General features: G+C 46.1%; 1 protein-coding gene across 1 annotated transcript; it reads right to left on the bottom strand.

The window, feature by feature from the left end:
• SDC1 (syndecan 1) lies at nt 1–25,407 on the bottom strand. The gene is made up of 5 exons (XM_074921931.1): nt 25,086–25,407; nt 4,733–4,814; nt 3,194–3,687; nt 2,846–2,975; nt 1–2,281 (listed from the first exon to the last, which is right to left on the bottom strand). The coding sequence occupies exons 1-5, from the start codon at nt 25,143–25,145 to the stop codon at nt 2,115–2,117; spliced, it is 933 nt and encodes a 310-aa protein (XP_074778032.1). The 5' UTR covers nt 25,146–25,407; the 3' UTR covers nt 1–2,114.
• Nucleotides 25,408–26,464: the final 1,057 nt, after the last annotated feature.

Below are 26,464 nucleotides of genomic sequence, written 5' to 3'. Positions count from 1 at the left end.
ATTTATTGCAGTACACCTTTACATGGCATACAGATAACCAAATGTTGCATCTTCTGTTAGAACTCATATTTCATTTGTACCACTTAAATAACACAGAATGCATTGTTTGTTTCACAAACTGTCAGTTTAGACTACCAAAATATACAGTTTTTTTCCTTTCCCCCTAGCAAAGTTGTGAGATACAACTCTAGTTTACCACTTTATCTTCCTGGGCTTTTCAAGAACCTTATCATGGATACACCTATCAAACAACATTTCTACATTCCTATACAAAGCAAAGAATTACAGCTGAAATTAACACCATCTGGTCATTGCATTAACCTATAAAAATTCATTCATTTAAACAAAACAAAACAAAAAAAGAGACGTAATGGACTTTACAGCTTTACTTAAAAACAGCCAGCTACACATACGCACAAGTTTTCCTTATGCATAAAGAAGAGTTTAGAATCAAGAAGTGTTTTGGTTTTTTCTTAGGTTTGCAGAGAAGGCACCAATTTTAGCTGCATAGCAGCTCAGGAGTGTTTTATACTTCATTTAAATTACACAGGTTTTTAAGTTTTACTGTTAATGTGCAACATTTGTACCAACCGTTGCAGTATTCTCCAATATTCTCCAATCTTCCCTCTGGCTCAACAGTACAAATATTTACATCAGTTGTAAACACTCCTCCACCTACCCCATACCTTCTGCACTGAGTGACGATGACTTGAACTTGTAAGAAGCTAACAAAAGGCAGAGCAGAAGTAAGGCTTGTGCAGAACACCACACTTTTCTTCTCACTCAAGTTTGAGATACTCTGGAAAACTCCAGACCCTCAATGAGGCCTCAGTGCCTTGCATCTGACAGCACACTGACCACCAACAGCTTCAGGCAACCAGACTTCCCCCAGGAGGTACTTTTCGGCCCTTACTAGTCTGACATCCCTGCAGTTGCTTCTCTCCAAAGTGCAGGAACAGCTTCTGAAGAGCTGTTCCGGAGTCATGAGAGTTAAGCACGCCAACTGCTGTATATATTTAAGGCCGTCTACACTTGGCCTTCATCAGGCTTGTTTCAGATGCTATGCTTCTCTACTCCTTAGCTGCGAAGTCACGATATGCTGCCTTCCGCCTTCCACCCCCGTGTGCCAAGGTGTTCTGTGGCATAGATGGCAGACCGCATTCCGAGACAATCACTGTGCACAGTGCACAGAGAGGTAGGTGCTACAACACGCCATCAGTCACCTGGTGACTACACAGTAGTGCGGGGTAAGAGTATTTGCAGCACGACAGCCCAGCCTAGATTCGGCACCTAAGAAGAGGGAATGTCTAAGATGAGACTGCTTAGAAAAATCTATTTCTTACCTAAGCCTAGAAAGAGCAAGAGGGTAGGGGGACAGTCCAAAACTATTGGTAAAACGAAATCTCCGCTTAGTTTTGGGGTATTTGCAGTTTGTTTTGTATCAGCGTATGCACCAACTGCTTAGGAGCTGGTTCTGAGTACAGGATTATGCTTCCAAAACAGGAGTTATTTTGAACCATGTGACAGTCATTTGTTTACCCTGCCCCTCACACCTCCTTTCACCAGAAATCATGTTGAGCTTGATATTTCATAGACATTAAGTGCTCCAAATACGGCAGTTAGAAAGCGCTAGAGGAACGCAGTGTACCAAACGTCTGCCCAGCACAGCCATTTGTTACACTTAAAACACATCTATGAGTTAAATAGGAAGGATCCCTGCTATACAGAATTCGAGCACTGATAATTGTTTATTCTTGCTAGCCCTTTCCCTAAATATCAAGAAGTTTATACATACAGTGCTCCCTTATCTTCTCCCCACTGCCTGCCCCAGCAGTCCTTAGATAAACCAAAGTGAGTTTAGGAACTTGCAGTCCCAATTCTGTTTAAAAAAATAAAAACAAAACAAAAAAAAAACGTTGTGCAAGAAAAGTGGGGAATGTTCAGTGAATCCAGATCTACTTTGTAGTTATAAAATTTCCAATGGCAAAGTGGTAAGGGCATATAACCCAATGATCATATGGCTTAAGTTTTATGCAAAGCACACTAGGAGGTCCACGTGCAGGGAGAGAAGAGTCCAAGAAATATGGACTAAGAAGGGTCCTGAAGATCAGTGTTTATGCATAGAATTCTTCTTGTTTGTGTGGTTTTTGGTATCCTCCGTTAGACTGTTTTGGTTCATCCAGTGAATAGCTGCCTTCGTCTTTTTTCTTCATTCTGTACAGCATAAATGCAACTAGAAACACTGCAAACACCAAGCCTACCAGTCCTCCAGCTATAACACCTAAAAGGAAGAAAAAGCCACAAATTACTCTAGATGCCACACCAGATAGTGCTGGTATGACTGTAAATTCCAGATCATGCCTTACTGTGTGGTCCCTGACTTCATGACTTCCAGAAATTAATTTGTTCTTTTGCCCCCTCCCAAACCAGTGATCCTGCCATTACCGAGAGCCTGCTCATGTACCTTAGGTAAACCTAGAGAAGCAGATCTCCCACTCGGCCATGCTGCAAAGCACTCAAGGCTATGTTGTTCAACTCCAGTAATTTGATCCAGGCAGCATTAGAGCAGTTTTACTGTAATTTTTGAGAAAGGCAAAGGAATGGGTTTAAACATAAAATTCCAGATAACTAGCAGTGGTTGCTTTGCTATTAGCAGATTAATATTCGCCCTTGCTAAGGTTTTGACAACACAGAATCATGAATAATCACCCTCATTTCAGAGGTCTAATGTAAAAGGTTGGCTTTCATGCTCAGAGATGTACTTGCAGAACTGCAGGTTCTGCTGCCTGGAAGACTCCTTATGGAAGTCTGCTTTTACCAACTAGAAATTCACAATATCAGGTACCTCCAAGCACTTCTTTTCTGTCCATAATTCCAGAGGCTCCTGCTGCTTTGGCATTCCTCCCAGAGTCAGCCGGCACTTCTGAGTTCTGGGTGGGGACGAAATCCTCATCTTTAGTCAAGATGAAGTCTCCCTGTTGAGACATACAAGGCAGGTTATTCATCCTTCCATCATGCCTGTTACTGAAGCCTTTCAACGCTTTGTTTTTTCTCATCTAAAGCCCTTCACCAATACAGCCCACTAAATCAATCATTGCTTTTGACAAACTGCCACCCTTTACTGAAAAACAAACTTACTACATATTAGTAAAGCCATCTCCCTGGAAAGGGTGTCAAAGCTATTAATCCTCACCGGGTCTCCAGAGCCATCTTCAGAAACCTCCTCATGTGTAGGAACAACATCCTTTGGAGCTGTTGTCGTGGGGGTGGCAGTGATGTCTCCCTCATGATGGATGGTAGAGTAAGGCTCAGGCATGTCTTTAGTGTCTGGCACATCAGAGCTAGGGATTTTAGGTTCAAGCTCATGGACCGTGCCTGAGGCTTCTGAAGGAGTTACATGAACCACTGAAGGAAAGTGAGTAGTGGGGGTTCTCACTGTTGTTGTAACCGCATCATTTGTTGGTTTCTCATCAGGTGAGCCCAGGATGGGTACTTCGTCTTTCACAGCTACAGCTGGCTCCTCTGTCACTACATTGCTAGTTACAAAGGGAGATATTACTTCCTTTTCAGTTCGGCTCTCAATCCCGGGAAATGGCTGTTCATTGAAATCCATTGGTGTTGCCAGTAATGAGGAATTAGTTGGTTCTCCTGGGATTCTCCAGGTGTGAGACTGCTCAGTCAGAGGACCTGCAAAACAAAACAATATTATCCTTGTCCAGTTTAGAGACCTATTAATAGTATCTTCAGGATGCTGACCTAAGGAGGATGCCTGAACTGAAATTTTTGTATTAACAGCAGTTCAGTCTGTAATTCCTTATCCTTTTCAGTGGAATAAGGAAGGGACAGACCAGTGAACTACTCAGCAATACTTTGTCACTCATCTGCCTCTCCCCAAGGCATAAGTGCTAGTCTGTTTGTAGACAGGTTGACAAGGGGGATCTGCTTTCTGTACACTGTTGCTCGGGGTGGTTATCTGACTCTTTTCCCACAACTATTTTTTGTTTGATTCATAGCACTCACCCATATATACTCAACACCTTTAGTCACTGGAACATTTGATACTGATTTCAGGGTCTTATTCCTGCACAGTTTAATCTAAAATACAAGCATGTGGCTGGAAGAAAGCAGAAGGATACCATGCTTTAGCTTTCAACAGCTTGCTTTTTCCTCAGTAGCACCTCCTCAACTTCAGCACTGAACTCCAAAGGTCTCTCTCATGCAATTTCATTCATCATTCTGATAACACTTTTTCCCCATCCTGAAACCTCTTTTATTCCACTTTTTAAAAATTATAGCCCATGGAAATATGCACATCTGATGACAGATGAAATTTACACTTGACGTACATTGGGGTTTCCACACCCTCAAATGGTATCTCCTACCAGCTCGTAAGAGAGGACAAAGGCCCTTCTTATGGTCTCTCTTCCCCATGAGTACAGAATCACTCCAATTCAGAACACCCTTCACACGGTATCTCACATTAGCAGTCACATGGAGTGTACCTGTTTCTGCTCCCTTTCAAGTCTCTTACAGCTCATTTTCTGCTAATTGCTGGTATCTGAAGCAATACAAGATGAATAGATTAGGCTCTTTCTCTGTTCCCAACTCTCATATTCTGGGGTGGGTGTGGGTGATTCCTCCCTCCACACTTTTAGTTTGGATGCTCATCAAGATCTCAGTTGCCACATCCTGGAAGTATCAAACACTAACAGTACAAGTGCTAATAACTCACCTGCACCTGAACCTGAGAATCCATCGTCATCATCACCAGATGAATCAAGATCTTCAGGAGGAAGGTTCAGATTTGTAGTTTGCTTTAAAGAAGGGGAAAGGTGTGTTAGTGATGAGATTACTTAAAGTTAACATGTTGCTTGGAAGGTTACACAAGCTTTCTCTGTTCAGATTGCATTTTCTCATCTTTCTTCTTTCCATCCCCCCTTCCCAAAAGAGTAGTTTTGGTTAGTCTGTCCAGTGTTGGAAAGGCCAGCCTTGCTGTCTCCCTTCTCTGCATTGCTTCCAGGCTGCACTTACTTTGGGAAAGAAGAAAACAAGGAATCTGTTCAGAGCTGCACCTTGGTAAGAGCTGATGCTCAGTCCTTATACAACATAACCATTCTGCTTCAGGTTCTGACTGCTCATCTACCAAACACTTCATCTATGAAGTACTGCATTACTTCTAAGGAACAGAAAGGAAGGGGAGACAAAGTAGTCTGGCTTCTCTGCCATTTTGAGCCCCTCCAGGACTGTTCACATGTCTGAAACTACAGCATCTAACTGGAAGTAGAATGAGATTCCCTTTTCATAAGTATGGGCACTCAGACTAAGTTGTGAGATAGACGTCAGCCTTCCATGTAGGAGAACACAGCACTGAGCTTTCTCCATTTATGCTTCAAGGAGTACACTAATGGGTACAGTTCAGCTGCTGAAACAAGAGGCCAAACCCCTGATGTACTGCACCTGTTTGCCATAACACACAACATTCAAAGCTGTTCAGAATATCCAAAACCAACAACACTAAATAAAGCAGAGTGACTGCTTTCATGCATCTTGTTGGCCTCTGCTGTATACTCTGTTCCTATTGGTACAACAGACTTGACTCTCAGCTCACGACTAGCCCCAGGTTTATTTCTGCAGGGCCACCATTACCTAACCAGTCATTCTCCCTTCTCAGATTTCAAACCAAAGCCCTATAACTCACTTCTGAATTTCACCTTTCCCCATCCAACTACCTTCCCCATTTTCAACAACTTTAACTTCTATCTCATCCTCAAGATCCCCTCACCATCCCTTTCCAGCCACTGCCCTATCTACAAGTTTAGGAGATACTGCACTGCATCACTCAAACTGATCATGGTTTTATTGGGAGTGTGAAATCTCGTTTCATTATGTAAAAAGTAGAACATACGTTCTTGACAGCTTTCCAACCAGGCCCACTGTATTTCTCTAGCCTGCATTAACACAGGTCACTTAAAAATGCATATAACACTCGTTTCATCCTAAGAATTTAGCCAGCACTAGCATGATCCGTCAAACAATTCAATTGAGCTCTCTTATTGTCACTTTATTACCTATGTGGCTGTACCTATTGTACCTATCTCCTTTTCATTCTTTTAAAATAACAGGTTTAGTCATTTTTCTCTTCTACCCTTAATACCTTATCCATTCTCCACATTTCCATAGAACAACTAGTTTCCAAGGTGGTTAACTAGCCCATTAGATTCAACCTCTCTGAAGACAAGTATTCAAGCTGCCACCAACCTAATCAGGCCCATGATCTTACAACTTCTAGGCAATCATTGTAGTTGGATGATTTTTTTTTAAATAACAAGTAAAAAAAAAAACCAAAACACAACCCCTCAGACATTAAACTTTTTAGAACTTTTCTTCTCTGCTGGAAAAAAGAAAACACAACACCACACTTTTCCTCAAGCTTCTGCAAGCCTATTTCTGGAGCAATTTCTAAGAAGAAATTGCCCTTCAATCTTCTGTTTAGCTGCATGTCATGAGGTAATTTGGATTTTTAGATTTGTCCCTGCTTGTTTGCACTGTGCTTTTGCAATCATCCATGGCAAGTAGGTCAGGTAAATACTTCCTGTATCTTTTCCTTCTTGTGTCAAAGGTCAGTGACTCACACAAGCTGATCTCACTACATTTCAAATATTAAAGAGTACAAACTGTTGGTGCGTGAAGAATTGAGAAAGAACTGCCAGGCTTCCCAAACTCTGCTCCCTTGAACATCCTTTCCAGTACATTCAGAAGTGAATTCAGACTTCAGAAACTGCACCATTTTGGTTGATGGGGGGTTGGGGAAATTTTTTTTCCCTCCTTTCTTGCACTAGCAGTGGCAAGCACAATCCTTTGTTCTCCGCTCAGCTTGGTTTTGAGTGCAAAAGGGGGATGCATTGCAAAAGGGGGCGTGCATTCTCCTCCCAGGGGGAAGACTCTTACCTTGAAGCAGTTAGAAAGCAATCCCTCCAGCTTTTTATTGAAGAAAGGAACTGCCAATACAGTTTAAGGCATGTCACCATACACTTTTATCTAGGATCGAGACTAACTTCTTCTCCCATATCTGAATCTTTAGGGGTAGCTAACACAGAATTTCCAAGAACACCTGGATAGATTTGATGGTCTGCAGACCTTAGCAACACTCCTGAAAGGATCACTGACTGTCAGAAAATGAAATAGCAACTCTTGATCTTGACTACTGAGCCAGCACCCCTTCTCCTTTTGGTGTTAACAGAGAGGCTTGTTCAGTCATGCCATGCTTCCTTTCTTGTTACCCAGCGTGTTCAGTCAGCCCACCCCTACATTTCCCCTCACACTGAGCTTTTAGCCTCTTCCCAGGCTGTTGCATTTTCTGCTTCTCCATAGCCTTTGTCATGGATCTGTTTGAATCCTGTATCTTAGCAGGGATAGCTAGGTCCTCCTCAGAGGAGGAAAGTCCCATGCAGCCCAGTCTAAACCAATGGAGACCCATGCTGTTCCAGTGTAGAGCTGCCCATCTGCTGCTTAGCAGCCTCCCTGCAAACAGGAAGGCAGACTCAGACCAGTTCCTGTCCCCTGAGGTTGGCCACTGTATGTCAAGAGAATAATAGAAAACATGATTCAGAATTAATAAAGTCTGTTTTCCACAGCTTTACATGAGAACTTAGTGAAGTTGCACTACATGTATCCTTCTACTTTGTCATCTCAAAGAGTCTTGTCCCAACCTCCTCCTCTGGGAGTTCAGGCATCTCCCTTTAACCAGGTAGAGTTTGAGGCCCGGGATCCAGGAGTGACTTTCTTTGCCCCAAATACTCAAAGGACAGTATAGGATTATGCACATGTGGATGTCAGTCAGAATATCCACACAGTGATGTAACTTCATGACATCGTCCAATTTCATGACACAAGTGCATTAAGGGACATTTGCCTAATTTATGCAACTGTTTGGTTATATAAATACTACACTTCTTGCTTCATACACTACAGATTCAGTAGGCCTGAAAGGCAGTAACCTTTCCTTATGCCACCACAAAATACAAGTACTGCAGAAAGGTCATGCTTCTATAATGATCTGCTGCTGAAGGACTTTGACGGAGCAAGGTTAACATAAAACACTGACTCAGGACACCATCGGAAGGGATGGAGCTAATTTGGGTTTGCAGCAGGGAGACAGACCATGCTGTTCAGACAACAAACACCTCACAGTCAAGGCTTTTCCATGACCTTTTACTGCAGCTGAGTTACACCAATGAGAAAGGTTTTGATTAGCTAAAAGGATTAGGGGCATGGATCACAAACTGTATCACCAGGTTGTACTATCATACAAAAGAGCTGAAAATAAATCCCAGTTTAAAGCAAGTTAACTCTACCAACAACTCTGCATTACTTTAGCTCAAAATGTTATTATCAGACTGTTAGATATAATCAGCTAATGAGGACGTGCTTTTAGAAATTACTTCCATCAACATCCAGTTTATTTTTCAGTCCACTGAGACTACTTGTGGACCGTTCACATTGTAACTGATCGTAACAGCCAAGAAGGCTGGATGAACACATTTAAGTTCAGGCAGTGGATCCTTTGAAGGATCTCTGATGGTATCTCATGTATTCTGGTCAAAAAAATTTCAACTGTTATACTGCACCTACAACATGTTGCTTTTTTACCATTTAACAAGCTCTTTTTTTTTTTTTTTTTTTTTCCAGCTCATACAACTCATTAGAAATACTTGCCTAGATCTTTTGATTTGGTGTCACTGAATTCGGTTGCATGCAAGGGGTGAAATTCTTAACAGCATTTTTGATATGCATTAACCAGTTCCTATTAACCAGTGGAAGACCCCCAAGTATCAAAGCAGCCTGTTTAGGGGAAACCCTGGGGAGACTGTTAGTCTCTGCTCTTGCTGAGTGCTGTATTGTTGCAGAACAATAGTTATTCAGTTCTGCTGGGACAACCAGAAAGCTGCTTAGTGGCATCTTCAATTTAATCAAGAATGGGCCAGGCTTTCACAAGTCATTAGCAATATTATTGGCTCCAGAAGTCCAACATACTCCAGACTTCTTTTTTTTTTTTTTTTAAAGCATCATTTCTAACTATTCTTCAGTCTTCATCTTGGTCACAGTATCAATACATGAATCTTTCTGCGCTTATCCCATCAGCTGCCACAGTCTTTCCTGCTAGAGCACAGATCTGAAGTACTCTCTCATGATGAAGGGGAGATTGGTAGCGTATTAGTTGATCTCGCCCCACCCAAACTGGGAACCACATTTCTTTAATTTGGAGCCATGGTATATGTAAAAGGAAGCAGCTTTTTTCAAATTGCTCTTTGAAATAAGCAAAAACACTGGCTTTGCCACAAGTCCTAAACTAGATTAAGAATGATCTGTATCCCACTCTTAGTAATCCTAGCTTGTGATCAGCCTATTACAGCAGTGTCAAAAACACTTGAAATCCTCCATTATCTGAATAATGCTGTTAAATTTGCACAATTGTTACTCCTAATAAATCCTTCTTATTCAGCTGAAGAGGAATGAGCTGTAATGAGCTCAACACCTCCCTGAGCGTCCTGCAAGATTCTTCCAACTTTATGGGAAGCAAACCCAGTGGTTTCTTCCTGTTTAGAGAGACATATAAGAACAAGACAAGCATTTGCTCTGTTTTGCCTACTAAATATGACAGTGGAGCATCCAGAAAAAGACTTCACAAGGTTTTGAACAGCTCTAAAATAAACTCACACAGAAAGGTTGTCTTTCACCTTTTTCTACGTATTGAAGAGCAGAGCTAGTCCCTCTAACATAAATGCTATCTGAAGCAGAGCAGCCCCAAGAGCTTCTAACCTCAAAATACTGGTATTAACATGTGGGAAGACAAAACCACCTGCTGAAGGAAATTTTAGCTTTGTTAAACCTTGATATTCTGCAGTTAATAGCCCACGCATGATTAAGCCCAGTCACAGACGTCAATGGTGTTCAGACAGCTTAAATAGTTAAGGCAAAAAAACTCCTACACCCACCAGCATCTTCACCTATCCCCCTCCTGCAGGCATACAGACTGCTAGCATTAAGTTGACCGTGCACACCTTCAATTTTAACAGTCAGCCATAAATTCTGGACTAGCTGAAACAGAAGTGATACTTTTATGTGGCAAGTCAGAAGTGAAGCTTGCGTGCAAGTCTGCTACATCAGAAGTCAGTAGCAGCGTGGCACTACCTCAGCTCATGGCTCTTCCAGTTGTTTCTCCTGTTACGGTGCTGTTGGTGACCCTGTAGGTTAAAGAAGTAGTTATCCTCCTAGAACAGCCAAAAATACAGACTAACAGCACAGGCCAAAGAGCAGAAAGACAGCCACAAACAGTCCCACAAACAGCTCATGGACTGGATAGCTTCAATTTAAGTAGTACTTTTACCCCTGGCTAGTGTTCCAATCAAGGCTGTTCAAACCATTATAACTACCTGCCCTCCCTATTTCAGATGGTGTTTTTCCCCTCCTCCCTCAACGAGCTTTTGCTGCATACCAGCAGGCTTCAGCATCCCCACCTTCCACCCACCAGCTTATGTCAACTGGAGTAAATAAAGCTGGTAATGGCTCACAGGGTGCTCCTTCCAAAGGGAAGCGGTCAGGACCTCTCAAGTGGAAAGTAAAGAATGCTCTTTTGCTCAGCAAGGCAAGCACCATTTTAGCAGCAAGAGATAGGTATGCTGGTTCATCTGTCTGCTTCTCTATCAGATCATTATTAGTGTAAAGAAATCTGGAAAATCTTGGTTAATTGAGTTCTTACTGGCCTCCTATTTTTGGCTGGTGACTTGAGAGAGGACTATCTTTGAGGAAGAGGTCCTCGCTGTTGCCTTCATTTGAAGCATGAACCATCTGATCATCACACAGTAGTTACCTCTTGGCACTCAGGCTCTTGAAGCAGTGAAACACTTCCAGTGCCTACTCAAAACAGGATGAGAGCTTTTAAGATATATTTCACTATGGGCAGAACAGACTAGACTGTAAACTCTGCCCACTTGGCTTGGATCCTTCTTTGTCAAGTTTTGTAGCTGTAGAAGCATATTCTAAACCTTTGCATAAGATGCAAAGGAAGAAGAGCATCCAGATAACAGTCCCAATACTTCTAGAGGATCACCTGATAAGTACCACACTATGGCCCAATCAGCATTACATTTTCTCTATGGTGTGACACAGAAACTTTTTTTAATTAAGTGGGACTGAAACACAGCAAATCAACATGCCAAGAGCAAAAATGAACCAGCCTGTATCCATCAGGTTGGGTTTCACATTCTGCAGCAGGGCCCTTTAAACTACCACCTCCCACGAGAGCATGTCACTTCATGTTTCCTGGACCATCCCCTGCATATGTTCATGCAGTCTCATGGTGAACCAGATCAGGGAACTGGTCTAGCTAAATTTAAAAAAAAAAAAAAAAAAAAAAAAAAAAAAAAAAAAGAGAAAACATCATGCAAAGAATATTCCAGCAGGACCAGTTCCCCAATCCTACTCAGTGCATGAATGCACAAGTGTTTGTATTGGCATGGGGCAGAGCGTGGCAGTCAGAGCTGCTTAAGCAATTCATAGAGAATCACAGCCTGGGTTCCCGGGATGCTGACACACATTCACCTACCCTGCGGCAGAGGGGCAGTAAAATACCCTGCCACCACCACGCATTATGGAAATGTGCATCACCACCCTCAGACTGCAGGCAACATGCAAATCAGAGGCTGACTCAAAGGGTTTATACAAAAAGGAGCAGGGAGATTGGTTGTAGGTAGAGTTCTTTTCTGCAGTTTGTTCACGATGGTAAGATTTGTTCTGAAGTCTGACAACAGTGCTTTAAAGTCCTCCCTGAGGACACAGTAGCAAAGGCTAGATAGATGTCTTAACTCAGAAAGGTAGTAGTTCTACTTTTGTCTTGGGCCACCTGAACTTTACAGGAGGCCCAGAACAACTGCTGTTTAGTACTGGACAAGGAGTATGTTACTGTTGACTCCACAGCCAGGGAAACTTGTGGCCATGCAACACATAGCATCAGTGACAACATATCACTTGTATGCACAGCTAGGTGTGTACAGAGCTCCATGGCAGGACTGATGCAGAAGAACTGAGCTGCCTCCCAGTTCTCTCTCAGACAGCTCCACTAGAAGCCTGGTCAGTCCTTCAGCAATACAGAGAAGTGAATTAAGAGTCTGTGCTTCTGCTTTTTCTCCTCAAGGTTATACCAAACAAGTAAGTTACTGCACACTGCTTTCACTCATGCCAACCTGCTCCTTCCAGCCAAGGCCAATGAGTGAATCTCACTGACAGGTCAAGACATCCACAGACATGGCACACAACAAGCACTCAATTTAACTCTGTATCAGTGGCAAGTGCAGGTTGTCACAATATGGCCAAAAGTGGGGTACCTTTTGTCTCCCACATTCAAGGCAGCCTGTGTTTTGAAGATGCAGTCTAATGAGGAAGCTATTTTCCCTGCAGCTAATCTCATGAGAAGCAGCCAGTTCAGTTTTATACTATAACTGCTTTAAGGAGCCTTCCCTGAAGCTCTTTAACATACTTGATAGTTCAGGCATTCATTTCTTCAGATAGCACGAGAAAGCCATGGTCAACGTATACCCTCAAAGAGTTGTGCCAAGTAGGTGCAGCTCAGCAAGGCCATACAGCTAACAGCTCCAGTTCACCCTGGGGAATTAATCTCATCTGTTTCAGCTGGCTTGTGAGATGCATAAGCTAAAACCAGACAAACCTAACTTGTCTTAAAAACCCTCTGACTTAAAAGTCACCAGCACTTCTCACTTTCTAGTGTAGCAAAACCAGCAGAGAAGATTCAGTCTTGCAGCAATAGCCAGTTCATCTGCTTGTTTAGAAAGCACAGGCAGGAATTGTTTAGTTTCAGCCAAAATCAGTGGTGGGCTGCCTGTCCCAGGAACCTTGACAAAGTAACGTTAAAAGAGAGGAATATGCTGCAGGTCAGAATATCTTTATGAAATGGGAACCCATGCAGCGAAGGACTCTAGTAGCCCCAAACCCATGCAGACTAGTAAATGCAACACAGCTATAACATGATCCTCCTGATGGAAGAAGAAATTAAAAGTGACAGAATTTAAGATGCCTGCTGCCTCTTTCTCCCCCTGCAGTAGCACAGCCACATGCCCCCTGGCTGCCATGTATTTCAACATGGCTAGTTCACACCATGTAGGATGACGGCAGCACACACCCAGCGCCTGCTGTGGAGTTCAGGCAGGTGAGTCCCAGCAAAACCAGTCCCTATCCTTAGCCATCCATGCACTGACCTCTGCTGTCATGAACAGAGTCTTGCTTGCATCTGGGTCCACATTTCTTTCTTTGCCTCATGTCACTCACCCTGTCTTATGGGATCAGCAGTGAGGACTGTCACTGGAGCAAAACTTGCTACAGAACCACTGAGACTTCCCAGCAAGTGAAATAGTGGGCTTCAGACTGCCCAATTGCTCCTTGACAGCATGCATGGGTTGGAAAAGCCAGTTTCCTCTCCCCATAAAGCTGAGGAACAACACAGCTCCCAGTAAAGCAGCCCAGTTAGCATTACAGCCCTGAGACTGATGAATGTAGCCCAGGACTGGGTTTGAGGGAAGAGCTGCAAAGCAGCTAGTGTCCGTTCATCCCGTTTGAGACTGTCTTCTTCCAGTAGGCCTGTTAGCTCAAACTGGTCAGCATGCAGCTGTAGGCCATGTGCCAGGATGCCCACAGGCTCAGCCCAGCATGCTCCTCCTGCTGAGGCCATCACCGCAGAAGAGCGCCAGCCTGCAGCACACCAACATCAGGACACAAGAGGGCAGTTCAGGGACTTTGGTCCCACAACTTGCTCTTTCAATCATCTTCAGCCATTCAGCTCAGGAAGTCCCAGCTCAGAAATCAGAGACCTGTCTACAGGAAAGCGTGACGTGGTCTATGGCATCTCAGGTCTTCAAATTAGGCTGGTGGCACACTATGAATCACTGATGCCTCTCAGCAGCACCAGGAAACCAAGTGCGTGTCTCTGGTCTTAGGGAATCCTGTTTCCTGGAGATAAATGCCATACAACTTGGCTGGTGGAACTACTATCCATTTCAAGTGAGTGCCATGCCAGCTTTTGTGCTATCAGCAAGACACCACAAGCAACACTACAGCTGCGCAAGTGCTCTGACCTGAGCAGATGTGTTCCCAGAAGTCAGAAGCAACCTCATCAACACAGTATTCTGGGGGTGAAGCAGCTGTTCTGCTTCACCTGAGGAAGGGAAGCTAACATGCAGCCAGGAATACTTCCTACCTCCAGGAATTATTACAGGTAAGAGTAAGTGCAACAGCCTTTGGTATCCCAGCACATGGCTCGGAGAAGACCCAGGTTCTTATCTCAATCCTGGGAGTTTCCCTCTTCTCCTCCTTAAACTCTAGCAATTACCTAGTGTGAATTATGCCAAGGAGACAAAGCTGCGAGATCTTCCTGAAGGATCACTTAAGCATTTGCACTCTATTAGTGATACATATATACGTTTTTAATTTGAGCAAACTGCTTGCAGTGCTACGCTATGTCAGTGAAATCCAAGTTTCAGATAAAAATCCTTAGTGTATCAAACTAGGGGTTTACTGGCAGTCCTTCTGGTTCCCAGCAGCTAGGAAGTTATTTAAATCTCGGCAGAAAGATGAACTCACAACCCTGGAGTAGTAAAGGTCTCAGCTAAAGCAGGTTAGTTGGTAAACTTAATGAGACTACTTAAACCTACAAATAGCCTTATAACAACAAAGCAGCTGACAAGGTATTCTCATTAGTTATATAAAGTTACAGTGGAACCACCCAGACTGAAGGTTTTATAGGGGGATATATCCTATAGGCAACTGCCTATGCACAAGACAACAAAAATTACTTTCTATTTGCTGACACTTCAGTGGCAGAAACACCTGCCAGCTGTAAGGCCTGCAGCTGTCAAACTCTGCTTTAGCTTTCCAGATGATCTGCTCATAGTTTACCCTACAGAACATACATCAGGTCCTTCATATTATGACAACCAGCCCGAGACTCAACAATCTAAGACAAGGCTTTCTTGATCACTTTTCTAAACTCCACATTTTCTCCAGAAGGAGGCACGATGAAGTCTCAAATGCCTGTGGAATGTTTTTCTGTTAACAATCTGTATTTTCCATACACACATCCCAGACATCTGTTACCTCTGAATGCTGTATTCATTATAAATCTCACACCCAGCTTCTTAGTTACAGCACCACCAACAACCCTTTTCAGGCACACCCCCCCACCGAAGAGCTGATTGATCAGGGAACTGGAAGGATCCAGAAAGAGCTGCCTTGCTTGAACAGACACTGTCCCAGTCTCTGTCTCACATGTGCAAACCAGATGGCAGGACCAGTCACACCCCACAACCTGACTCCTTGGTGCTGTTATTTGTCAGTTTGCTACAAAAGACATTGACTGTTTGCAAAGGAGCTGCAGCAAAATAAGCCAACAGTTGGCATTCAGCAGCTCCCTTCTGATTTGGTCATGGTCCCTACAGCTTAAGCCCTAACCAGTTCTAAGAAACTCTGTCCGTGCACAGCAGGACTCACACAGGTCAGTTGCCAGTCTTAAGAAGGAACTTCCAAGTCTCAAACAGCAGCCAGCTGCTGGACTCACATGGACCACGCAAGCAGCTTTAGACTTTGGGTTTGATCCAATAGAGGGTAGTTCCTGCACTTTGGCAGGTCTTACATTAACACTCAAGTGTACCTCTTGCATTTGCTCCTATGCCTCACCATTTCCAGTTTCAAGTCATTCCCAGCATGGATGTTAAGAAATCAAGTCGCTCCCTACATTATGAAGCATGCTGTCAGGTCTGTTTTATCCACAGATCTTGAAAGTGTTGACTAAGCCTAGATTGTTTATAATGCAGAAGTCACCCCTGACAAACAGACACAGTTACACCAGCATGACTAAGTCATGCACGCAAGGGCTGAAACATCTCCACCAGATGCAGAAGCCACATCTCAGATGGCTCCCTCATCCCAAGAATCTTCTCTAAGAGGCACTTTCAGCACCACCCCTTCCTTCCACATAGCCTTAGCAGTTTCTCGGTGCACGTGCCAAAGAAAAGCAGCATGTAAGTGTTTCAGGTATTAGTAGTCTCCCTGGAATAAACAGCAGTAGGTCAGACGGTCTTTGGGCACAGGCTGGACCACATTTCACTGAATTACTCTAACACAGAACACAGTTCAGATTGCACGAACTCCCTTAGAGAAAAATGCACACTCATAACCACTGGAGCATACACCAAATAAATTACCCATATAAAATGGTGCAGAGATCAAGCTCTCAGTGCCTCTTCCTAGGATGCTTATGGTCTCTGTGTTCAGGTTTACAAAAGCGTTGGTAATCCTGCATGTAAGACAAAGTTCTGACAGCAGTTGCATACTACTGCCCTGTTTACAGTTAAATTATGCAACATCTCAATGAGATTATGGAAGCTGGCTGCTGTACTTCCACGCTGAGTCATGAGGGTGTTGAAGTATCATTTCAAAGCTGAAGCATCAAATGAAATCCTCCCATCAGAAACAGTCTTAAAAAAACTGCTGCTGCAATCATGCTATAGCCACCTATAGTTCTACTCATGTCAGAAATGAACATTAGACGTTTCTTAACTGAACACTTAGTAGATGAAACCAATCAGCTATGACCTATAGTGACAGTTGCACTGTTTAGTACCACATCTGCACAGTGGAGCCCTGAATAAGGGACTGTTACAAGGGCAGGATAAACCAGAGAGTTTCCCTTTGGTCCAAGCTATCATCCAAGTCCCACTGTAACAGGTACCAGCTTCAGTTACCTCACACCTTCATTTTTCGATATATAGCTTGTTCATCCATCTTCCCCATGACCTTGTTTCAGAGCAGTCACCAAATCAATTGGGGAGGTTAAAGTTTAGGGGGAGATGTTACCACATTTGTGGAGTCTAGATGCTCTCCTGCCTCATATGGGCAACTGTAAGAATGAAGTTGTTATTTGGACATCCCTCCATTTTACACATCTATACTGTGAAGAGACAAGATTTTAATGATAGAACAATAGGGAATGGCTTTAAACTGCAACAGGGGAGGTTTACACTGGACATTAGGAAAAAAATTTTCACAGAAAGAGTGGTCAGACAGGGGAATAGGCTGCCCAGGGAGGTGGTGGAGTCACCATCCCTGGATGTGTTTAAGGGTCGTTTGGATGAGATGTTGAGAGGTATGGTGTAGGGGAGAACTTTGTAGAGTAGGGCTGATAGTTGGACTTGATGATCCCAAGGGTCTTTTCCAACCTGAATGATTCTGTGATCACTGATGCCACCTCTGATGGACTGTCAGGCATAAAGACAAGTCAATAAAACAGTACTAAAAATTGCAAGGCAAGGGAAGTGCTTTAGTACCAAGACAATTTTCTGGCAAGGAATACCATCGAGATAGCTAGACGGTATGTAACAACAGATCAAACTTCTAAGACACCGTTCAAACATAAAAGTTAAAGATATTTGATATATAAACAAACTTCTGGGTCTACTCACTGACTACCAACTCTAGCCAGCACAATGTATCTCTAAACAAAACAGATCATAAAATGCTGAACCTTATGGGCCAATTCTAAAAGCCCAGGCTGAATCACTGGCATGTACCAGCACCATCCCTACCACACTGAATGCTCTGCTGTCCCAGGTTTGTAGCATTCAGCTTGCAAACCTCAGCTGAGTAATTACACAGGATTTCTCATGCAACTGCAGTGGCTCTTCCTTCTGAAGCACCCAGAAAGGTTTATTGTGCAGTGAGGGTCGTGATCACCTATTATGAACATTCACTTTCTTTTACTGGATACTGTAGTTTTCATAATTCCATAATACTCTGGGCCTGCTGCCAGAGACCCACCAGCTACATCCATACCAGTAAATTAAACAACATCAGGAAACATCCCCAGGCATTGGAACACAATCTATCCCATCAAATTTTAGAATGATCTCTGGCACAGTTTTGAGCCTTGCCAACTGATATGCCCCCAAATAATGCATGAGGCGGTTCCCCAGCAGGCAATCTGGTCGTGGGGAGCATTAAAAGAATAGGTCAGAAGATAAGATTTGCTTTACAACTAGGACTCTAGCATTTAAGTTGGCCACAGGACAACTAGTGTTCAGTCTGTTTTACTTATTAATCCGTGTAAGGCGGTTTGGTGGATCTTTTTAACCCCTTCTGGCTGCATGCTGGGGAGGTGGGAGCATACTGAGCACTTAGCACTTCTTAGCTACTACAGCAGTAGCTGCTAATTATTCATAATTGCATCTTCTAGCTTGTGTAGCAAGAAGCTCAACACCATTTCACTGCTCAGTGCAACTACAGATGCAGACTGAGGAACTTTTTGCAAGTTAAACACGCTTCAGAGCGGAGCCGATGCTGCTGGAGGATTAAACTAGCAGCTTTCCTCTTCGAGGCCATGAGTCAGTTGATGTAAGCGCACGATAGCAGAGCACTCCTTTGCCACTGCCCAGACATGCCAGAGTCAGCCTCTTTTGTTAGGTGCTTTGTTCACTGATGGGAAAGTAGTCATGATCTAGATGATTCCTCCGTTAGGACAGAAAGAGATTTAGAAGTCAAAGCTGTCTAGCTGCAGGCTGTTGGGCAAGTTTCGATGCAAGCCTCACTACCACTTTTCCACTGCGCATAGGTGCCACTTACACCCTGTTATATCCAGTGAGGTGGACAAATCTCATTTGGCCATCAAATCTGCCAGTGCAAGAGTCTCTATTAGAGTTTCATAAGCACAGAGCACAGCAGGGGAGTGAAAAATATCACATATATTAGTGTCTATGTTAGACACAAATTCAAGCAAGCTTTGTCCTTCCTACTGTTTGGGCTTTTACTTCTCTTATCCCTCAACTTCTTGATCAAAGAAAGCCTAGGGTCTGCCCCTGAAGAAGATACCTATTAGCTGGTCAACGGTATAGCAGGTTCTCTCTTCTGCAGAGATGCTCTTACCTGAGACTGTTGTTCTGGTAGGTAGACAGGCTGCTCTAAGCTCCGGTGGTTGTGCAGAGCACAGGCATCAAGTCTCCCAGGTCACCATCCTGGGGTCAGGGCATACAGACTCCAAATCCTGCTGTGAGCTCATCAACAAATAGCACGACAGGGATAGATCTCTCTCGGTATAAATATATGCGTATCTATATTTATCTTTCTCCACTCTACTGGTCCCAAAACATACAATAAGGCAGCAATAGGGTCCTGTTCTGGGACAGGAAAAAGCCAGGTAGCCTCTTCCTACAGCATTGTAGCTGCCACCTCTGATCCCCAGGGAACATACAAAGGCTCCCTACCAACACAGCCACAGCAGTACAGCTGCTATGACACGGAGCTTCACAAGAAATCTCATCTGGAAATCGTTATGTTAATCACTATTTGCTCTCCAGATGGTAGACTGGCTCCACTCTCCCCTGCCCACCTCTGGCTTCAATATACAGTCTGCTCGTCTAATAATCCCTAGATGCAAGGAAGGGGCTGGACTGGAGCTGCTGACTGGCTCTGACCAGGATGTGTACTGCCACCAGCATTAGAAATTAATTAAAAGAGCTTTCCTGTGTATAGTGCAGGACAGTCATAGTCTGCAACATTGCCCAGAAAGCATTCAGCACACTTCCAACTGGAATGGAGTTCAAGTTTCCTTCCATTTAAGAGGCAATAAGCTCCTCATCACATGGCACAGGCAGACAAAAAGCAACCCCCGTTCTCTAGCTATGGCTCGTCTATGCTCAGGTGATGGAGCCAGGGCACTCAGAGAAGTCGCTGCATGAACCGGCCGTACTTTGCAGAAGGCTGGTTGACAGGTGTGCCTGGGGCTGCCTTCAGCCAAAAACCAAGATCGTCAGCCTTCGTTTCCATGACTGACATTAAGACATTGTCATTATTGCACACGCAGTGCAGAAAAGTTACAGGGTGGAGTACAAGAACATAGAGCCTCCATGAAAGGCAAGATACCCGTGAGTATTTTAAGCTGGTTGGCAGGCAGTTCCCTATCTTTTATCAGTGCCTTTGATTTAGTCAGGAGTCATTCTGCAACAGCAATCCTGAAGACCTTTCCGTTATTAGTAAAAGGAAAAATGAGCAGACATTAAAGAGAACCATATTGCAACAACAAGGGTCACGCAGAAGATAGTTCTGGCAGCAAGATGCATAAGTGAAGTGGCAAGAGTCTTCAACTGATCAATACCCCACGGAGTTTCAAACTAGAAGCCTAGCAGAGAAAGCCATGACTTCCAACACCTCCATGACTCAGTTGTAACTGCAGCTCCAGTGACTCAACGGGAAGTTCTATTACCAACTCCATCCAAATCCCACTAACACACTGGTTCCCATCCAGCAAAGCAAGCCTCACTGGTGAGACTGGTCTCAGCGGTGAGATACAAACATTACAGTCAAGCATGGCAAGGAGCCCAACCTAACAGACTCCGTTGGACCCATGCCGGTTCCACAAGACCCAGAATGTTGACTGCAGCCAAGCACTGCTTGAGAAACTGAGAGGTTGGGAAACCACCACATTAGCAGATGTTGCTCCACAAGAGTTGCTTGTAGGAGGTCCAAATGTTATCTCACCTTGAGGTAAGGCTTCACAGTGCAGTAACTTTTCCATGAGCATCTCCACAGTAGAAAGTGCACTACCCCAGGTTTCTAGCCAGGCCAGATAACACTCATTTCTGCGGTACACCAGTAGCCTAGCAGAGCAATAGTTCAAATCAAGTGCACTAGTCAACTCTTAACGTAGAGATCTGTCAACAAAATTGACACTCAGCACTCCTAAGGAGACACCACATGCTATCTGCATTTTAGAGTATCTTCTCAGCTTAGAAAAGAAGTGAACCTAAAAGAAACACCAGAAGTCCTTGCACTGCTGGTCAAGACTTCCACTTTGCAAGTTCACTGCCCGTTTCAAAGTCTAGGGACTAACAATGGTTCCTCACTTCTAATCCACAACTAAACAGTGCTTTTAAATACTAAAATGCTCTGATGCCTTCTCAGCAGCTCACAATCCCCTCCTTTCCCCCCAAAATACATCCATTTACGTTTCTGCTCATATTCCTCACTTCAGAACACTGACGCAGGACCACCTGTACTCCCCAATTTCTTCTGAAGCCTTTAGCAAAGCAAGACTATGGTATTATTTGAAGGCACCGATCCAGCTGCACTACAACAGGAGAGAGCTGTTGTTCTAGCTGAAAGCTGGCGTTTCCCACTACTTTGCTAGTTCTTGGCACAAAACCAGCACCTGGCCAGTCAGTTTGTTTATGGAGACAGTTACCATAAAAGTTTCACAAATAAAAAGACAATCACTTTAGGCCAAACTGCTCTCAGATAAAGATGCTAAAGTAAAGGCGTCTATGCTCCCCTCACAGGCAAAATGAGATCTAGTCAACAAAGTCCCGACAAAGCAACTCACCTTGAAGTAGACGTGCAGGGGCTGGTCAGATAATCACTCTCCTTGGCTCCACTGATTACATCGCCATGACTATAATGAGAGCTTAGGCACCTAGCACACAGGCAGACACCCTCATTTAGGTGCCTCAACATCAACTGAACATTGTCCCAAGGGACTAGTGCCATTTAAAGTACCCTGTGTCTCAGTGAGTGCATCAATCTCCAGCTGTCCCAGAGTGCTGTATTAATAGCTCTGAGTTAATAAAGAGTAGGAGACATCCAAGATGAAAATACTAACGCTGCGATGCTGAAGCACTGCAATTGTATCACTGACAGCACCTCCTCAGGAAAGAGGTCCTATCTTCTCACTCTCAAAAATCTCCCTCCTCCCTCTCGAGACCCTACTAAAATCCCAGCTCCCTAAACACCAGCTGACACAAAGAAGCGTGGAACGTCCCTCTCAGAGGCATTAGTATGGCTTTTGGACACAAGAGACACTTCAAACAAGGTTAGGATGAAATGCTACTATATAGGCCACCTGGAGACATCTAAGCACTAGCAATGCAAAACACATACTTAAAATGGACCAATTTTGCTGCTAAAACAGCAGCCTACATTTCAGGTTAGTGCACTAGCTTAATTTTAGAAGGCTTGCAGGTTTCTTGCACTTGCTGTAACTTGTCTCAGGTTGTTAGAGAGGATTGTTTGGTTTCCAGAAGTTTCAGAGTGCTGCCATTAAAAATGTTACCTCTTCTAGCCATGTGAAACCGAGAAAAACCTGGAACAAAAGACTACAAATTTGCACCAGAGCCTGCTTACACAATACAGCTTATTTGTCTCTGCTCTAATCAGCGCTGACCAGATACAACAGTCGCCATTTTACTAGGAGGTAGCCACCAGCAAGTGAGCATTCAGATGGAGAAGCATTGTTTGTAGCGCTTGATAAATAATGTGACGCTGCTCTGCATATACTATAAAAGAAAGTGCTTCCTCCTTATCCACTGCCTACCTGTTTAATAAGCAAGCTGGACTACCTAATTTCTTCTAATTAGTTTACATTCAGATAGGCATGACATCACCCTTGGAAAAAGGTTCTGCCTGCTCTGCTAAGTTCGTGTTAACCACCAGCATGCACCTACATCAGATGAAACAATCAAAACCCAGTTTTCCCTCACGATATAGTCTGGATTGTCCACAGCCCTCCCGCAGCAGGCTACTCATCCTGGCTTAGTTGGTTTCACAGCACGGTTTTAACATGTAGAAGTTTCCATTTGATAGAGTAACTAGATTAATCCATTAAGATGCATCAGCCTTCTTATTTCAAGGAAATCAATGCCTCCATCATAGCAACAGAGGACAATTACTCTCATACAAGATGTTTTGAGCAATAAAGTGTCACCTTGAAGAATAATAGGAACCTCCTCAACCAGTCCTCTGGGTAAGAGCACTCAGAAATAAAACAGCTATCATTTGGCCCCTTTCTTGTTGCTGCTTATTACTTCTACAATATGCATGGACAAATCAAGTCATGCAGCAACAGCCAATGGTTAAGTGATGTGCCAGCAGCAGTGGCACGCTCTTCAATAATCAGGCCACCAAGAACCCAACAGAACCATGCCAGTGCCCACAGTACTGTGATCTGGTATATGCAAAGGGCTGTGTAACACCACTCTGCTTTCCATGACCAACACAAGAGGTCTTCTGCCACTTGATGTAAAAGCATTAATTATTGCAGACAGATGGGAAAGGCAGCTTAGTCCATGTCGCTGACGTTTCGACATGGGAAAAAGGCCATGTGATCACCAGGAGGGAAACAGCCCCAGCGCTGAGTCACCATGGAGGAGCAGAAATCTTTGGGGCTCCCTATGTGTTCACCCAGGAAACCCCTTGATCTGAGGCATCATCCAGGCCTGCGTGGCTCTTATGCCCAGGAAAACTCCAAACAAGCATTTACTTCATGTCTTTATTATTTCTAGTAAGGAGTATTTATCACAGGGGAATTTTATCCAAATGCACTACAAAGGCTGAAAATTAACGGCTGTTTTTCCACACTATTCAGTAGAAAGCTTATTCAGAAGCTATGAGCAGAGCCCTCTCCCCGTGAAAACAGGCTTGATTATGCTCACATGCTTGTCATTTTTAGCCATCTCATAACTGCTTACTACCATGTGGCTAGAAGGGTGCGTGTCCAGATCTACAGGTAGAGTTCACAGATGGAAAGATACAGTAAAATGAGAGGTATTTTTGAGCAGCTTGGATCTTGCCGTGCACTTTGTTGTGCCACTCCTTATCCAACTGCTGCTGCCGTTCATTTCCAGACAAGTTTGAAATCAACTATTCCATTCCAGAAAGAAAAAATGCCAGTTTTGACTTTGATGATCCTGCCTGCTCACGCACAGCCTCACGTTCCCCTTTTTCCTTCTACCTCATCCAAAGGAGGAGGCTCCACGAGCGAGGGGCACAGCGGCCTGGCGTGCGCCTCAGGCAGCGGGGGCACGGCGGAACGGGATGGGCCCTCGGGCTCCGTGCCCCCTCGGGAGGTGCCCGCAAGGCCTGCCCGCCCCGCTCGCTGACCTGCGCAGAGCTCGGGGGCGACGGAGAGCCCGGACCCCAGCGCGGACCTAGCGCACCGCGCACGGCGCTCTCACGAGGCGGCGGTGCCAGAGCCGTGTGGCGGGGCCCCTCGGCAGGCAGCGCCATCCCCTATTCATGGATGACATCTGGCGGCTGCTCCCGCCGGGCAGCTGAGCTTCCCAAGGCCGGGCGGCTGCCCGCAGCCCTTCGGAGCCGCTCCGCGCCCCCCCGCCAGAGCTGCTCCCCCGGCACCCGGGTTTCGAGGCGGCGAAAGCCTCTCTCTGTCGCGGCGTTACCGTGTTCGGGGCGAGCGCGGCGCGGAGGGGGCCGAGAGCGGGCGGCGCCGGGGGGCTGCCGGCGGGGCGCAGGGGTGGCCGCACGCCGCCGCCCCGGGTCGGGGGGAGCGGGGCTGGTTCCCCAGGGCTGCCGCCGAGAACGGGTTTCGGGGGAGCCGGAGCCGACCGCCAGGACTTTTGTTTCAGTGGGCTTCTATTTCTGCAGAAGGCGTGCGGGATACCCGCTGCGGGCCAGGCTCTCCGGGCACAAAGGCGGCCGGGGAGCCGCCGACCCCGAGCTCCCTCCGGAGCCGGGCTGTGCCAGGGGCACGGCAGCGGCACCCCCGCTTCAGAAGTCACCCGTGACGGCGGGGGAGGGCTGCCCGGCCACAGCCGAGCCACAAAGGGCCACATGCGAGCGCTCGCCCAAACTTACCGCTCACCCGCCCCGGGGCGCGCCACGCCGGAGGGAGGACGTGAGCATCCCCCCCGCGCCCCGGCCCCTTTCCCGGGGGCACCGAGGGGCTCCCGCGCCCCCGCGGGGGGTCACCGAGCAGCGCCGCCCGCCCCGCAGCTCACCGGGGCGGAGCCGCCGGCAGGTCGGGAGCTGCCGCAGCGGGTCTGGTTCGAATTAAGGCTGCGGGGGCAGCCCGGGCGGGAGCCCACCGCCACCACAAAGGGCCACCGAAGCCCTGCTGGCAGGGTAGGGCACCGCTCCCCCGCGAGAACCTACCGGGAGGGGGGAAACAGGGCGCCCCCCCCCCCAGCCTCTCCCGCCCTACCCCGCCGCCCCACGTGCGCCGGCGCCGCTCCCCGCGGGCTCACCGGGACAGCAGCCTGGAAGCAAAGGGCCACCAGCCACAGGGCCACCACACGGTCTATCATTCTTCCTCCTCGCCGGGCCTCGGGAGCGCACAGCCTGCCCCTCCTTCCCGCCGTCGCCGCTCCTGCCCCGCTCCCCTTAGTGGTCTTTGAAGTAGCTGCGGGTTTTCTCCTTTTTCTTTGTGTTTGGTTCTGTTGTTGTTTTTTCTTTCTTTCTTTTTTCTCTTCTCTTCCTTCTCAAGCCGCCGAACCAGCCTCCCAGCAGCGCTCTACGGCGGCGAAGAGTTGAACTCTGTCTTTTAATGAACCCACTGCAAGAACCTTCACCTTACGGCCACCCCCCCGCCGGCTCCGCCTCCGCTCCCCTCCCCTCGCTGCGCTCCCCGCGCCGGCCCGGCCCGGCCCGCCCTGCCCCGCCGCCCGCCCCCGCTTCCCGCCGCCCGGCCGCGCTACCTGCGCCGCCGCCGGGCCCGCTCCCCCCGGCCGGCGGCAGCCGCCGCCTCCCTCCCATCGCGTTCCCAGATTTCCTTTGCAGCAGTGGCATTGCTCCCGCCGAGCTTCCTTCCTTCTCGCTAAAAATAATCATAGTTATTAATAATAATAATAATAACAACGTCAAAAGCCCTCCCTTCCCTTTCCAGGGTGGGAAAATCACGGGGCTGCGCTGCCTCCTCCGTCCTGCCGGCGCGGCTCCGAGGGGGAGGGGGGGGGGCTCCCGCCGCGCCGGTCCCCCCTCCCCGGCCGGCCCCGCTCCCGGGACAGCCCGTCTGCGCCGAGGCTTCCGATCACCGCCAGCGGGGGGTTCTCCCCGAAAAAATAAGGGGTTTGGGGGTGTCCTTCCTCCCCCCTCCTGCCCGCGGATCCCCGGGACTGGCCCCGCACTCTCGGCCCGTCCCTTCGTTGCATCCGATTTTTGTGCTGCTCGGAGCAGGTTTTCTGGCGGTGTAAAGCGCTGCGAGAGGTCTGCGACAAAAAGCGCTGCTTGAAAAGAAGCGCCCTCCTGCAAATTGCCCCTTCTTCTCGAGTTAAAAACAACTTTAGAGCTCTTCAGCGCTGCTGCGGGTTGGTCTCTGCACATCTCACCGTAGATACCAAAAACTGAGGCAGGCAACCATCCCGCAAAAAATATACCACGGGCTGAATGTTATTACCCTGCTTACAGGGCCAGGGCTGGAGTTCCTGTTTGCTTCCAGTCAATTCAGTTGTCCTTTTTTTTTTTTTTTTTGTTTTCCTCCTGTCTGTGTGCCAGCACATGTTGAAGTGTTTGCTATAAACAATGCAACTGAATGTGTGCACAAATGTTATTTAAAAAAAAAAAAAAAAAAGCAGTTTTTAAGAATTAATACAGCTTCTGGGAGCTGCAGGAGCACACATTGGCTGCA

This window comes from Athene noctua, chromosome 1, assembly GCF_965140245.1.
Source record: "Athene noctua chromosome 1, bAthNoc1.hap1.1, whole genome shotgun sequence".
NCBI classification, from domain to species: Eukaryota; Metazoa; Chordata; class Aves; order Strigiformes; family Strigidae; genus Athene; species Athene noctua.
The sequence above is the reverse complement of the archived record's forward strand: the minus strand, read 5'-3'. Positions and strand labels throughout refer to the sequence as shown.

Excerpts from the sequence above, each read along its gene's own strand:
- SDC1 (XM_074921931.1), bottom strand. The coding sequence starts at position 25,145 with ATGATAGACCGTGTGGTGGCCCTGTGGCTGGTGGCCCTTTGCTTCCAG. Across the intron at positions 2,976-3,193 it reads AAGATGGCTCTGGAGACCCG|GGAGACTTCATCTTGACTAA; the intron begins GTGAGGATTAAT and ends ATGTCTCAACAG. Across the intron at positions 2,282-2,845 it reads CAGAAAAGAAGTGCTTGGAG|GTGTTATAGCTGGAGGACTG; the intron begins GTACCTGATATT and ends TCTTCCTTTTAG.